This window comes from Caretta caretta, chromosome 2, assembly GCF_965140235.1.
Source record: "Caretta caretta isolate rCarCar2 chromosome 2, rCarCar1.hap1, whole genome shotgun sequence".
Lineage (NCBI taxonomy): Eukaryota > Metazoa > Chordata > Testudines > Cheloniidae > Caretta > Caretta caretta.
Genome location: NC_134207.1, coordinates 176,624,968 through 176,639,709, shown reverse-complemented (window position 1 = coordinate 176,639,709; position 14,742 = coordinate 176,624,968). Strand labels below are relative to the sequence as shown.

Here is a 14,742-nt window from a genome sequence, read left to right as displayed (position 1 = left end):
TTCTTCTGAAAATTTGGCCCAGGAAGCATTACAAGACAGTTTTTAAAATAAACTAAACAACTCCTTTTTTTTCCCAGCATAGTTCTACTTTGAAGTGATTGAATAGAATAAATTGTTGAGCTTTATATTTACTGTCTTTCAATAGGTCCAGATCAAATGTGCTCAGTTTATAAGTGATATTTTCTAACCACCAGTGCTACAGACATAACCTACAATCTAAAAGTCAAGCTGGAATCACTTCTGTACGCCTCAAGGTGAATATTTTGTAAAGGGTAAAAAACATAATAAGATAATAAAATCTAGCTCACTCTCTCATAGGTGTGTTGACTCTGCAATGCAAAGTAGCAAAATCCTATTTTTGTTGCAGAAGCAATCAGATATTACTTGGAATAAATAAGAGACAAGATGTTTTGGTTAAGAAGAAACTTTTTTATATATAGTTACTTCACAGACCCTAAACACACTTTAACTACTTACTAGCATATGCATTTAATTACAATTCCTATGATAGTGAAAGCTGCATTTTTATATCTTCCTTTTTTATAAAAAAGTTGGAAAAATAAAAACATAACATACAGAGCAGGAACCTATTCAAACAACTGACTCTTATTTCTGTTTAACTGGACACAGAGTTAAATATGAAATAGAAAATATCTAGACCACCATTGCACACCATTCCATGATCTGCTAAACTACTTAACAGTACATTTCAACTGCTTTAGCTTTAAGAATTACAGGGCCAAATTCTGTGCCTCTACTTGTCAGTGGGGTTGTCAGAGGTTTTTTAAGTCAGTGTAAAATTTGTTCCACGGGGACTCATAACTTGCAGGTTCCCAAGTTCAGTCAAGTTCCAACCACCTGTGGACGCTCCCATGAGAGGGGAGAACACTTAATGCCTTTCCTGTCCTCCCTCCTATGTCTTTGACGTGCACGCTTCAGTATTGATGCTTGTATTGACATCCACTTTCAGTGACAATGAGAGTTGCAACAGTACTCACTATAGAAGTGCTGCTGTAAAGCTTCCTATCCTGGTGGCACACACTGGCTCAGTGGTGCAAGGTCATTAAGAAATCCTCTTTCTTTTGGGATATCTTCCCCAGGGACCACGGCTTAATGCAAGAAAGCCCTTCCTTGGAACATTAATGATATCATTGGAGTTTCAGTTGCTAGCATCCATTTCGCTGTGCTGTTAGAAATCAGACTCTGGTTTTTTGAAAACTGTCGGTTGTAAATCCTAGATTTTCAAGACTTGATTTATGCTGCTGAACTCTGGCAGTGCACAAGATACATGGTATATTTACTGCTGCCATGTTGTAAGCACCTCGCTTCAAACCATTGTTTGTTTCACACTCCAGGTTTCCTTTTTGGCCACTGCAAGTAGGCTGTTTTAGTAAATCTTCCACCTCTTCTAATTCCAAGTGTGTGGCTCATTAACTCTAACCTTCCACCTTATTTGGGTGGCAAGCTACCAATGTTAACTAGTGTTTTCTACTGATTCCAGCTCATATCATCTAATGGGATGTTAGGTCATTACTTACTGATTACAGTGATGGCAGGGATAAGCTGTTCAATCATCTCTCCCAGGAACTTGCAGAGGAATACAGCAAGATTGACATTTAATATCCCTCATACTATTAACATACACAGGGTTATGTGCAGGGAAGGAAGAGAAGAAAGGAGAGGAGGGAAACCCTGCAGAATTAATGCTATAGTACTGTATCATCTCTGCAGACCATGGTCTGTGCTGGATTGTTTAGTTTAGGGCATGAAAAAAAGCTGGCTCCCAGAACTAAGAAACACAACACTGAACTATAGTACTGGATATGAGTAGTTTGTTTCAAATTATGATAAACCATAACAATATAACTGAAATCCCATTAGTAAACATACCGAAAGGACCATGCTTCCATTACTCAGATAGACCCCATGTTTAACTGACTGCCTACCTCACATTACAACATACTGAGGACCAACTTAAGCTCTCAGTTACATGGATACAACAACGCTCATTGGTTTCAGAAAACAATTTGGCCCCGCGCCTTTCAAGAGTCAGTGAGAGATATCCCAAAGTAAAGCCACCTCCTTTAAATTCATTCACTTGGGACCTGTGGTTATTATGGATGCTCAGCACCTCTCAGGATCAGAATGTTACACTTATTTTGTATGCTACTGTGCTTGATTATTATCACGACTAGAGGTAACCTGGAATATTTGCCACCTCACTAAAAACGATGCACACCCACACATTTAGGATTTAAGAACATTTTTGTCACCTACAATAGCTGATTCCATAGAATGTTGTTTCCTTCTGGGCCTGATACTGCAAAGTGAAGAGTGCCCCTGAGCTCCCATTGATTTCAGTGAGGGAGGAGAAGTCCACATCATCACCTTGCAGAATTGAGTCTCATATAAATATAATCAATGAGGGACTCAATTCACAGGGCACTAAAGTAGTACAGGCAACATTCCTTGATAGCTAACAACCTCCTCTGAACTCTGACCTCTCAACAGGACTCTGGACATATAACTTCAACTAAAGGGGCCAAAGCATAGGTATCATGATTAACACCTATTTTATGGTGAGCTTGAAAGCGAGCAGCAGGGCCAGTAACTACCCAAATGTTAAAACAGGAAATGTGATTCTTATTGAGCTTGCCGATTCCTGAATACTTCTCTCATTCAATCCTTAAAGGACAACTTTTAAAAATTATTTTTTAAAGACCTAGTTGAAGCTGGCTCCAAGAATCAAAGTGGGCATGTGAACTTCCTCTCATGCTTGGTTTCAAGTTACATCATCATTAATATAATAATTTCTGTTATCACTTTAAAGTATGTTCTTAATAACTGTCTGATTCTGATAAAGGTAGTCAAGTCTACAACCTACATATGTTTATAATTAGCTTTTTCTTTTTTCTTTTTTTTTAAGCCGAGTAATAGGTTAATAAGAAATATCAGATTACACTGAAAAGCGCTCATAGGTCAAAAAGTAGACAAAACACATCAAACTGAAAATAAGTACTTGCCTGTCAGAAACTGAAGGAGCTTTTATACAATAACTGCATTGTTTGTAATGCAAACTAAAAAAAATAAAATAAAAAAAAATCATTTATTGCCACAACTGGACAGAACACAAACATTTTATTTACAGTCACCAACAAAGCCCATAAAAACATCATTCGCAAATAAATACTGGCTGAATGCAAACATTTTCAAATATATTGCAAGCAATAATGTCAAATGTAGGTTTACATTTTTATATTATTGTTTGCAGGTAATGGGAATTCACTGGATTTTGTTCACCAAAAATAAACTAAAAATAAAAAACCCCACCAACATATTCATACAACAGACTCAATGAAGAAATTCAAACGCCAAATAGTATGAGTGTGAGGGGAGGGGGATTGGTTGTCAACATTTTTTTTTAAAAGGAAGTGTTTTCTTAACTACAGGTTTCAGAGTAGCAGCCGTGTCAGTCTGTATTCACAAAAAGAAAAGGAGTACTTGTGGCACCTTAGAGACTAACAAATTTATTTGAGCATAAGCTCAGGAAAGCTTATGCTCAAATAAATTTGTTAGTCTCTAAGGTGCCACAAGTACTCCTTTTGTTTTCTTAACGTTAAGCTCCATTTATTTGCAAAGCAGAACTTAATATCTAAGGGCCCAAACTACTGAAGTGATAAAGCAGATGCTTAACTTTAAGCATGCAAATAGTCCCACTGGAGCTACTTAGATGATTACAGTTAAGCACATGCTGCAGCACTTGCATGATTGCAGCTCTGAGCTACACTGAAATTTTTCATAAGGATCAGAAGCCATTGAATCAGTCCCCTTCCTCCATGCAGATAGCCACTGCAGTCAATGAGGCTCCACATATGTGCAGGGTGTCATGCAAGTGCAACAAGATGAAGGAGCAGAACCTAACTGTGTGCATTTATTATACTTCAGTAAGGCAGATGCTTGGGTATTGTCTCAAACGCTCTAGAAACACCTAATGTTTAAAGCTTTCACATCAAGGAGGGAAAATGTTTTGTTTTGTTTTTTAAATCGGGTGATCATTTATTACCATAGTAGGCATCACTTGACCAGCAGAGGAGAAAGAAACGTCTAGCAGGACAATGGTGTAAGTTGCCCTAACAAGCAGACTCCCTAGAAAAGGCCACAGAAAATGCTAGTGATCTGTACTCAAACCAGTTTATTACCTTTGGACCCCTCTCATAACAGCTGTTCCCTTCTTGACGTTAATGAGACTACTGTGTGCATGGAACACTTTGCACGATCAGGGTCTAAATCAATACACAGATAAATGAACATTGCAGGGAACAGCTCCCTCACCTGTGTGCATCCAATGTCACAAAGGTATTATTGTGTTCGTAAATGATGGTGGTAGGGGTGCATTAGGTGACCAGGTGTCCTGATTTTATAGTGACAGTCCCTATATTAGGAGCTCTGCCTTATGTAGGCACCTATTACCCCCCAGCCCCTGGCCCGATTTTGTGGATGGGGAGGGGGATGTGGAAGCATGTTAGTGAAGCTTCATGACATCAATATGGTGTCAGGGTTTATGTCTGAGGCATAGGCACAATTATTCCAGCATAAACGTTAGTAACATGGCAACTATGTGAAAATGATATTCATTTGTTATGTTTATTATTAATACTTTGTATTCGTGGAGTGGATTCATTCTAAGGGTATTAAATTACAAATAAATGTAAGTTTTTTCATACCTTGACATTAGAGTCATAGATTCTCATTCATTCACAAAGTACTGTATAAATATCTCCATTAGCAAATTTCTTTTAAGGGTTTTGTTTTGTTTTATTCTGAACACTATCCTAGCAGTAAATATAGCGTTCATACAAAGAAAGGGGAAAAGGACAGATTTGTAAAGAAGTGTACCATAGTAAGATATGTGTGGTTTTAGTTGATATACACAAAATCAAAACCCAAAGAAGAGACCAAAGGCCTTCAAAAATTCATTCAAAACAAAATACAGCAGTCCCATAAGACATCTAATACTAGCAAACGTGTTTTAAAATTATTACAAAAACATGATTTTTATTTTTGAGCATATGCCTAAAAAAAGTTTTAATTTACTCCAGTACTGAGACCTTCCATGCACGTTACAGCCTGGAGCACATTTTAATAGCAGAGTTATAAATCCCTGAAATTTGGGTTCTATAATGGAAATGCTGGCAGCCCCTGAACTAACACAGTGCTGGCAGTTTAGCACTATAGTACAGTTTGTGGTTAAGTGACTGCAACAGAATTTGCTGTTATTGTTCTACGTAGAGTAATCATGGTAGTTCAGCATAAATGGCCAAAGTGCAAACTATGAGCCAAGCCTGTCAATGGGTCTGAGCCTATGTGAAATAATATGCACTTAGAATCATCACCCACAGGATCGGGCCCCAAATCTATCATCAAATAGTTCTCAATAACACTCATGCACCAAAGAGACTCTTAAATAAAACAGAGTTTGCGTATCAGACAATAAAATGCTTTTTCTTTTTTTTAAATGATTCCATACATAATATTTATTTAAACATAGGTACTGCTATCAGGTGCATTGAACAGTTATTTTCTTTCAGGAACTGTAAAGAAATACTAAAAATAGAGTCTTCCTTGTTTCTCCTGCACAATTGTAAGTTCTGCACAAAACCCTAAGAGCTTTCAACCTATTTATGACTCAATTGTAAATCTTTTAGAAGACAGTGGAGCCACTTACAAAATGCCAGTTCACATAGCAACTCCTGGACAGCTGTCACTCAAGTGTATGTTACTCGGCAAACTTGCTAATTAATGTGTTGTCCAGAAAGGAAAACACAGTTTTTAGATATATTTATGAGGTGATGGTATGACTGGCAGATGTTGATCTGTAATGGCCACATGCGGGGCCTTGTTTGGTAAATACACCAATGATTACTCAGTATATTTTTAAGCAGCTTTACCTTGTTTTAAGAAAGCAGAAAACTGTAAATCACAACCATTCTATGTTATTTGACCTTTTTGTAAAAAGCTGCGATTCATAAACAGAAACTGAATGTTTGTGCAGCAAATGGTGTGTTATATCAGCTGGTGAAGTTCATTTAACACTTAACAATTCCAGTATTACAAAACAAAAGATGCAACAGAGAGCTTTCATGCTGCATTAATAAAATTTGTCTCCTGTTACCAAAATTCATTAACATGGCAGTCACATTTGCAAAGAGACAAAACTTTAGCATACCGGAATTATAACCTTCAGTATCTCTAAATTCCTAAGTTTTAGTATCATTACTTATTTCAGTATGTTATACATGGACCATATAGACTACTTTAAGAGAAATATCTTAATACCCTTGAAGAGTTTATATCCATCCAAGGCTCAATCCTGCCCTTGTGGAAGAATTCTAGGGCTGGCTGTATATTAGGGTAGGTCAGACATTCCAGTCCTGAATTTACTTACGATTGACTCAATTAAAAAGCATACCTAACAGCTCAATCCTTAACCACTGAAGTCACAGGGAGCCTTGTCATTGACTTGACTAGATGTAGAGTGTGTCCTACAGCTGTGGGAATAACTGATTTTTCAGTTTGCTGGCAGTTCCGAAGAAAGTCTAAACAAAATTTTGGTTCAGGTTGAATCAAAACTGAATTTTTTCAGAATTTTCCACAAATTGAAAAAGTCAGAAAAATTTTGGTTTGGGTCAAACAAAAAATTTTGTGAGGAGGAAGCAGTAGTGGAGCTTTCCCGACCCCTTAAACCTAAAAGCCTATAGCATGATGCTTAGGACGCTCCTCTGGAAGGCTTCAAGTCCCTGCTCCAGAGTGGGGGATTCTATCCAAGGTCTCCCACTCCCAAAGTGAGTGCCCTAGCCACTGGACAACTGGTTATAAGGGGAGGTCCCACACTCTCAATCTCCTCCTCCTCCTCAGTTCTGTGAAAGCCACCTAACTCCCCTTTAGACTGAAAAAAAATTTTTTTTGTTTTGACATTTCTGAATTTTCTTCTTTTTTTGGTTCAACCATAACAAGTAGCCAGAATTGACACAAATACACAAAATGTTTCTGTTGACCTGAATCTGCATTTTTCAGAAAGAAAAAAAAATCAGAGAGTTTTGCAAAAGGGTACCAAGGGTGTACTGCATTAATGTCTCACTGCAGAAAACATTCACAAAAAACACGGTTAATAATAATTCCTTATCCTTATATTTCTCCTCTGAGGATCTCAAAGTGCTTTTATTAATTAAGCCTCACAGCACCCTTTTAAAGATAGTTAACTACTGATATTCCCATTAACCAGGTATGTAAACTAAACAGAGAAAGATTAAGTGTCTTGACCAAGGACCTCAGCAAGTCAGCAGCAGAACTGGGGATTAAAAAAAAAAAAGAAAGAAAAAAAACACAGAAGTCCTGACTCCTGGTCCTCTGATCCAAACATCAGACAACACTGTCAATCATAGCTCACGTGTGCCTACACTGTGGTTGAGTGCGCACTATACGGGATTTGCATCAGGGTATTTAAGCATGTATATGTGTAAAAAAACTAGGTCAATGTGTAAAATCCTGTCATTGAAAAGAATACAGTGGACCAGATCCTCAGCGGGTGTAAATCAGCGTAAGTCTAGTGACACCACTGGAGCTGTGCAGATTTACACAAGCTGAGGATCTGATCTAACATACTTTAAAAATTGGCAGGGTTGTTCCAGTAGTTAACAGGGAGATTTTATGTTCACTTGATCCCTGCCTTAGCTGGGGCTGGGCATGCTTTAAATCTAGTGACAGAACCACTGGGAAGGACGAAGGGATATGTTCCCCCAAATGTTTAACTATTCTCCTGATCTGCCCCTCAGTACAGCTGCAGAACTTGTGCATTTTTCACTTCAAGTCTCCACCTATTCTCTTTGGGTGTGTGCGCTTTTGTTCAACTCAATGAACAGTGAACCCTGCCTTTGACTGAAAGATGGTGGCCTTGATGCAAGGTGGAGGAGGGGACACTCCGAGTTCTCCCAGGGATGCACAGCAACTCCAATACACAAAAAAGAACGGCCATTTTTTTCTTCTGTAACAGTTACCAGATTGATTGCCTGAATTTCTTTGCTAAATGCAGAGCTTAATCTGCAGCAATCATAAGCCATGGGGCCAAATACTGTTGGCCTTCTTTGAACAAAATTTCCCTTGACTTCAATGGGAGTTTTGCTTTAGTAAGGACCAATGATTTTAGCTCTTGTAAATTAAACAAAGAAAGGGGTTGGGGGCGTGGAATGGCACAGAGTATCCAAAATTGCAAAATGAGGTAATCCCTGGGGAGAGTTGACTAAACCCCTTCATTTTTGTAAATCTGCAACCTTTATAGTCACAACTTTGAAATGAATTCATTGGAAGTTCACTTGAGATTTTGTCACCAGCCATTAAAGAACTTCAGGGACAGGGGAAAAAATTTACAATAGACAAGTTTATTTGAAAAACAAGAGAGAAAAAACCCTGCCATTAATTTTGGCAAGGCTACTTTTGTCTCTTTTGTAATAACTAATTATCTAACTACTGGAAGAGATTTCCATGGTAAAATGCAAAGCATCTGCAATGCTTGCCAGGCTAATCAAGAAGATTTCCAAAATGCCAAAACAGGAACTTCCTACAATAAATAACTTAGCAGATTTACATCTCAAATTAGAAAATTTGGAAGAAAAAGGCTATGTCTGAAGCCAAAACAGGGTTTATTATATCCTATCCACTTTTTTTCTCCCGTTTGCTTTCTTTAGTCTTTCCTTAGAACAAACACAGATCCAGGTGCAAATGCTCAATTCACAAGGAATGCAGTGAACATAAAATTACTGTAGGTTTTGCTGCTAGTAAATCCCTGCTGTTACTCACCATTGGAAGTTGTGCTGGAGGCAACAGCTTTCTCACTGACATCTGTTCGAGTGGAGCATTTCACTATGGAATTCTCAACTTTTTTCTTCTCGGTTGTGGCAGAGCTATGGGACTGGGCCTCCATGATGACTTCTCATTACTTCAGCTCTCCTCGCACTAATACCTGAATAAAACAATATAGAGTCATAAACTTCAAATGCCATAAAAAGCTTAGTCAGAAACCTGCCACACTTCTCACCTGAAGAAGAGCCTGCAGCACAGCAGCATTAGAAATCCACAGGCCATTTCATGAAGCTCATCAAATCAGGTTTGCATGCATGAGTTCCTAAGGAATTTAAGGAAATGCTAACACCAGAGACAAGCACATTTGCTTTTAAACAGAATCAGCATCATGGTCTAGTCTGCTGCTTTGACAGGAAGGTCCACATTTTTTAAAACCCTGTAAGAATTTTAATGGACTTGAAGGGGGGTGGGGGGAGAAGGCGGGATTTTTTTCCTTTGTCCTGAACAGCTTGGAACCATGTAGCAGAACTGAGACAAACCATCATGTTACTGTAGAAGCCAAATTTTAATCTTCAGCATTCTCACTACTCCTAATAGACAGCAACGAATTACCTCTCCTAGTCTATCTTGCCTTATTAATGTAAACATCTCTCATTTTGTTTGTTTAAAAATGTAACTCAAACAAAAGCGTATTGGAACAATGCTCTGAAAACCACAGAGAAAGGCAAATGTGATTGCTAGTGACAGATAATGGGAACACTTTCTTTGCATGACAACCCTGAAAATGGAAAGCCATGCAAAAAGCATGTTTAGTTATTCTGCCTTTCACTGATTACTTTTACTGTCATCTGCACTGACTCATCGTTCCGTCATTTTATATCCATTGGATCACTTCACCATATTCCTAGAGTTTTCATATTTGTGACATAAACCCAAGAAACCCAGGGGTTTCCAAGAGGGTAAAATTCTACGCGCATTCCACTTCAAGGTACTGTGACTACAGTGATCCTGGTCTGCAAGGAACATAGGTATTTCCAAGCTCTTGGCTGTAGCTTAGCTTGACACATGGCAGTCTATTAAAGTAAAGTGATCAATATTCAGCACATACGGTGCTGAGACCCAAAGAAGTACAGCGCTGCTTAGCAGTGCTGTAAGAACTAAAACTAGGTCCCACATTAAAAAAAGTATATAAATCAGCAAACTTGACTTTAAAAAAAGGAGTTTTAGATGCTTCCTTTTGTGAGCGGTGTTACAATTATCATAGAAACAGAGTCAGAAGGGGCCACAAGAGTCATCTAGTCTAACCCCCACCAAGATGTCACCAAATAGATATTAAAAGAAAATAAGTTGCATTATTCTAGGACTAGATTAGCTCAACTTTTAGCTGAAGTCAACTATGTTATAAGTAAATACCAAACTCAATAATAAATCACAATGTAACCTATAAAGATATTTAATGACACTTTTTTGCTACACCCCATGTTAACTGATTTCTGCAATTTTGACTGACCTGGTAAAAAATTTAATAAATATGCACAAAGCAAAATTGCTGAACCATATAAATGCAGCTCTTTAGTTAACCTTTTCCCTGCATTTAATGGGGCACTTTAGTTTAACAGTGCAATAAAATAATCCCAAAACTAATCATTATATAGTGGGGAACAACGAAAGGCCCAGGTACTATGTGAATCACTACTAAGGGAAGTATAGTGGCCCAGAGGACAAGGAATTGGCCTGGTAGTCAGAAGGCCTGCATTCCGTTCCCATCTCTACCACCGATCCTGGGCAAGCCACTTCACCTCTCTATACCTCAGTTCTCCATCTGTAAAAGCGGGGACAATGATGCTGACCCACCTTTGAAAAGTCTTTTGAAATAGGTGGCTGAAAGTGCTATATACATAGGCACAGACTCCGTGGGTTGGAGCACCCACTGGGAAAAATTGGTGGGTGCTCTGCACCCACTGGCAGCTCCCTGCCCCAGGTCACCTCTGCCTCCACCTCCTTCCCTGAGCGCGCCGTGTGCCCACTTTTTCCCCCAGCTCCCAGCGCTTGTGCCACGAAACAACTGTTTCACGCGGCAAGCGCTGGGAGGGAGGGGGGAAGAGGGGGAATGCGGCACGCTCGGCGAAGAGGCGAGGCCAGGGAGGGGATTTGGGGAAGGGGTCCAATGGGGCAGGGAGGGGGCAGAGAAAGGGTAGAGTCGGGGTGGGGCAGGCACGAGCACCCACCGGCGCCGGGGAAAGTTGGTGCCTATGGCTATATAAGGACTAAATATTACTGTAATTCATAGAATGATTTCCTGTCTCACCCTGAGCAGAATTTCAGAAGGTGTGTCTGAATACGGGACTGAATGAGCCAAGGAGTAACCCATAACTTGGTAAGTTCCATTCCAACTCCAGCAGCATACAAGTCCTCAGTATTAAAGACACTGCATTCCTTTCCAAGGCAGTTTGTGTGTCATTTAGGGGAGGGCCAATGAGAACATAATTCCTGCAGGAGTCTTGCTATCCTGGGGGAAGAGACTATCCAGCAGCAAACTGCACAGTGGCTAAAGGAATTCATAGGATTTAGAGGCTACTCCCTGAAACCTTCCACTTTTTTGGGGAAAATCTGATAGGAACTTCATAAATTTTAAACTTTCAGAATCTCTCAACACACTTTCACTCCCTTTTTTCCTGTGTGTTCCTCAGTGGGAGGCCAGTCCATGGCTTCAGTTAATTACCATACCTATCATCTTATCTAGTCCGGCCCCCAACCAGTACAGGGGACAATCCTACTACATATATTTTTAGTGCTTTGTCCACCAGTGTGTTAAATTAGGCAGTGGTCTCTATGAAGGCTAATCTTCCACACAGTTTTTCCAAGGAATTTAGAAAGCTATAGCTTTGGTTGTCTCCATTATTTTTCCTCTATTTGGACTTTTAAGGGACAAATCTTCTAGTCAAGCAACATTTCCACTAGCTTCAATGGGTTTGCCTGTGTGAGGACGAAGTAGGGACTGCAGAATCTGACCCTTGCTTTCTGACATCTTAGGGCCACACACTCCCACTCATGTGGCTAATGCATGTGAAAGGGAACAAATTCATTCAAGAACTCTTCATCACTGTCAAAGTTGTGGAGGCCACACATTCTGCCCCGCTGTCACAGAACCAACAAGGCGAGTGAACCAGCCACAGACAGAGCCAGAAAACGACACAGAGGCCAAGTATCTGCAGTAGTTTCATCCCCCTCAACCATGAAGATCCCCAGCCAGCTATGAGGTGGGATTATTCTTCTTCACTAGTTTCCAGCCTCCTCCTCTCTAGCTGTCACAGCATGGCTGGGACAGTAGCTGCATTAACATTAGCTTCTGAGTAGTAATTGTGCAGCTACCCCAAGAAGGAGGTGGGGGAAAGGGGCAAGAGAGAGAGGGAGCCGCAATTAATTTGCTATATGCAGCATTAGCTTGCCACATATTTTCCTGCGGAGTTTGTGGCTCAAAGTGGCTCCTGCTCCTTCTTTTGGTTACTTTTTTCACAGCCCATTAGACAGGTGAGTTGGTTTTTTTTTTAAATATGGAGAGATGTCTAGAGGCTAGAATCCCACTTTCTGCCACAGTTTTCTCTGCAATTTTGCTCCCCTCGGTACCATGCCATAACTGGTGCTACAGAGGCCCTAGTTAGCAACTTACTATTTTAAAGTGCACTTATGGTCAGAAATTTGTAAAACTTGCAACTTGCTAATATAAATATCAGCTTGTTGTACATGTGTAACACAGACAGACCCCGGTCGTCGGCGGGATCGAACCTGGGACCTTTGGAGCTTAGGGCATGAGCCTCTACAGTATGAGCTAAAAGCCAACTGTCTGTTAAAAATGAATCTGCTCTACAGTCTTAGCTCTCTCTCGCTTTAAGTGGTCTGAGTGCCCCTAAATGGGCCAGAACACCACACCCAGGACATGTGTGGGTTATACATGCTCTCCGCCATATCTACTTAGGCTTTGTCTACACTATCACTGTTGTCAGCAAAACTTTTGTCGGTCAGGGTGTGAAAAAAAAAAAAACAACCCCGATCGACATAAGTTTTGCCAACAAAAGCGCCGGTAGGGACAGGGCTATGTCAGCTGGAGACACTCTCCCACCAACATAGCTACCGCCGCTCTTGCGGGTGGTTTAATTATGCCGGAGGGAGAGCTCTTTCCCGCCAGCATAGAGCGGCTACGCAGGAGATGGTACAGCTGTGTCCATCATGTAGACATAGTTTTAGTTTACACACTGAAGCCTATTTTTATTACTATCTGCATTGCAGAGGCAATCTCACTACGGAGAAACCAACTCTGCTTCTTGAACCACCAATATCCTGTCCTTCTAGGCCTCCCCATCTTGTCAACCTCCTTCCCCTTCTACTCTGCCCCTGACACACACACACACACACACACACACACACACATACACGTTCCACTGAAGTTAACAAGAGTTCTACTAGCATAGAGATTGCTGCATCAGACCCTCAATTTTAAACTATGTTCTAATTCTTTATCAAATGTGGTGATGTGCTTGGCAGAAAGAATAGTCCGATTCTTATATAGCAGACTGAGTATGCAAAGCTAACCATTAGAAAACTCATGTTTGGACATGTTTGCGGACATGGAAGCCATCAATGGATAATAAATATGGAACCTCAAGATATCATTTTTACAGACTCACTCTTCTGACCACAGTTATATTATGGGCCTAATCTTGACTTCAGTAGGAGCTACAGGCCCCCCAACACTTTTAGAATCACTATCCTCAAGCTCAGATGTGATTTTTCCCCCTCTCAGAAACTGTAATGAAACATGTAAATCACAGTCTATTGATAGATAGATAGATAGATAGATAGATAGATCAAAGGTCCAGGACAAAATAAAGTTTTATTTCCATTGGCAGTTGATCACTAACAAAAAGGTTTTGAAAAACACCCAGGCTGAAGTACTTTCAAAATATTATGAAATATTTGCACTTTCAAAATATTATGTGGTTTATTTATTTATTTATAGTGTCTACAACGCCCCATGCATTTGGCTCAGTGACTTCCCTGCTCCCAACCTTGAGACATCACATACATATTTTTCAAAATTGAACTCTGCTTTCAAAAATTGGAATGCTGTTTTTCGATGGCTGTCCTCTATCTGCATGTGCATATGAATGATGACTGCAACAAAGAGAAAACGCTATAATGTTATATGGCTAAAGCCTGAACTTTCATAGGTAAACAGAGGGATAAACATTCCTTCCTGAAAGCAAACATTCATGGCTTTTTCCCATTCAACCATGCTTGAATCTTTTGTACTTTTCCCGCAGGCCTGAACCCATTGCACAATTAATTCCAGAATCCCATTTTAAACCTAATCCCTCTCATACCAGCAACCTGTCTGCAGGTGTGTCTCTACTTTTTAAATCATAAATAGGAACTTTCATCAATTTCATATTAAATTGAAGAGATTATAATAGACAGCTGCCAATAATAAACTAATTAAAGGAAGAATACCCTCACTTTTAATTTGAATGTCAACAAAATGGTAATAATACCTATTTCTTACAATAAAATTCACTAATAAGTAAGTTCAACTAATATAATTACCAATGTGTGTGTAATCACCCATAGTAGTAAAAACAATCATACGCATACTGTGGGGAGGGAAATCTCCCCACTTACACCAGGGCAACCTCACTGAAATCAACGGGGTTGAAACACTGCAAGAGAGGAGAATTTGGCCCTTCATATGCATATTTAGTTTCATTTTCTTTTAACACTTAACCTCTTTGCTCTTTCTCCTCTCTGAATTTCTGGTATAAAGGGACAGATCTGCCACGCCTTTGCTCCTTCAAGTATCCTTTATTCATACAAGAAGTCTCACTGACTTCA

General features: G+C 39.7%; 1 protein-coding gene across 3 annotated transcripts in view; it reads right to left on the bottom strand.

Annotated features, from left to right (window-relative positions):
* GLI3 (GLI family zinc finger 3) overlaps positions 1 to 14,742 on the bottom strand; it is a 246,887-nt gene that overhangs the window by 221,448 nt on the left and 10,697 nt on the right. For all 3 annotated transcript variants that reach the window (XM_048839132.2, XM_048839133.2, XM_048839131.2), the window contains exon 2: positions 8,854 to 9,016. In XM_048839132.2, the coding sequence (XP_048695089.2) occupies positions 8,854 to 8,977 (124 nt within the window). In that variant the 5' untranslated portion in view covers positions 8,978 to 9,016. The remainder of the gene's footprint in view (positions 1 to 8,853; positions 9,017 to 14,742) is intronic.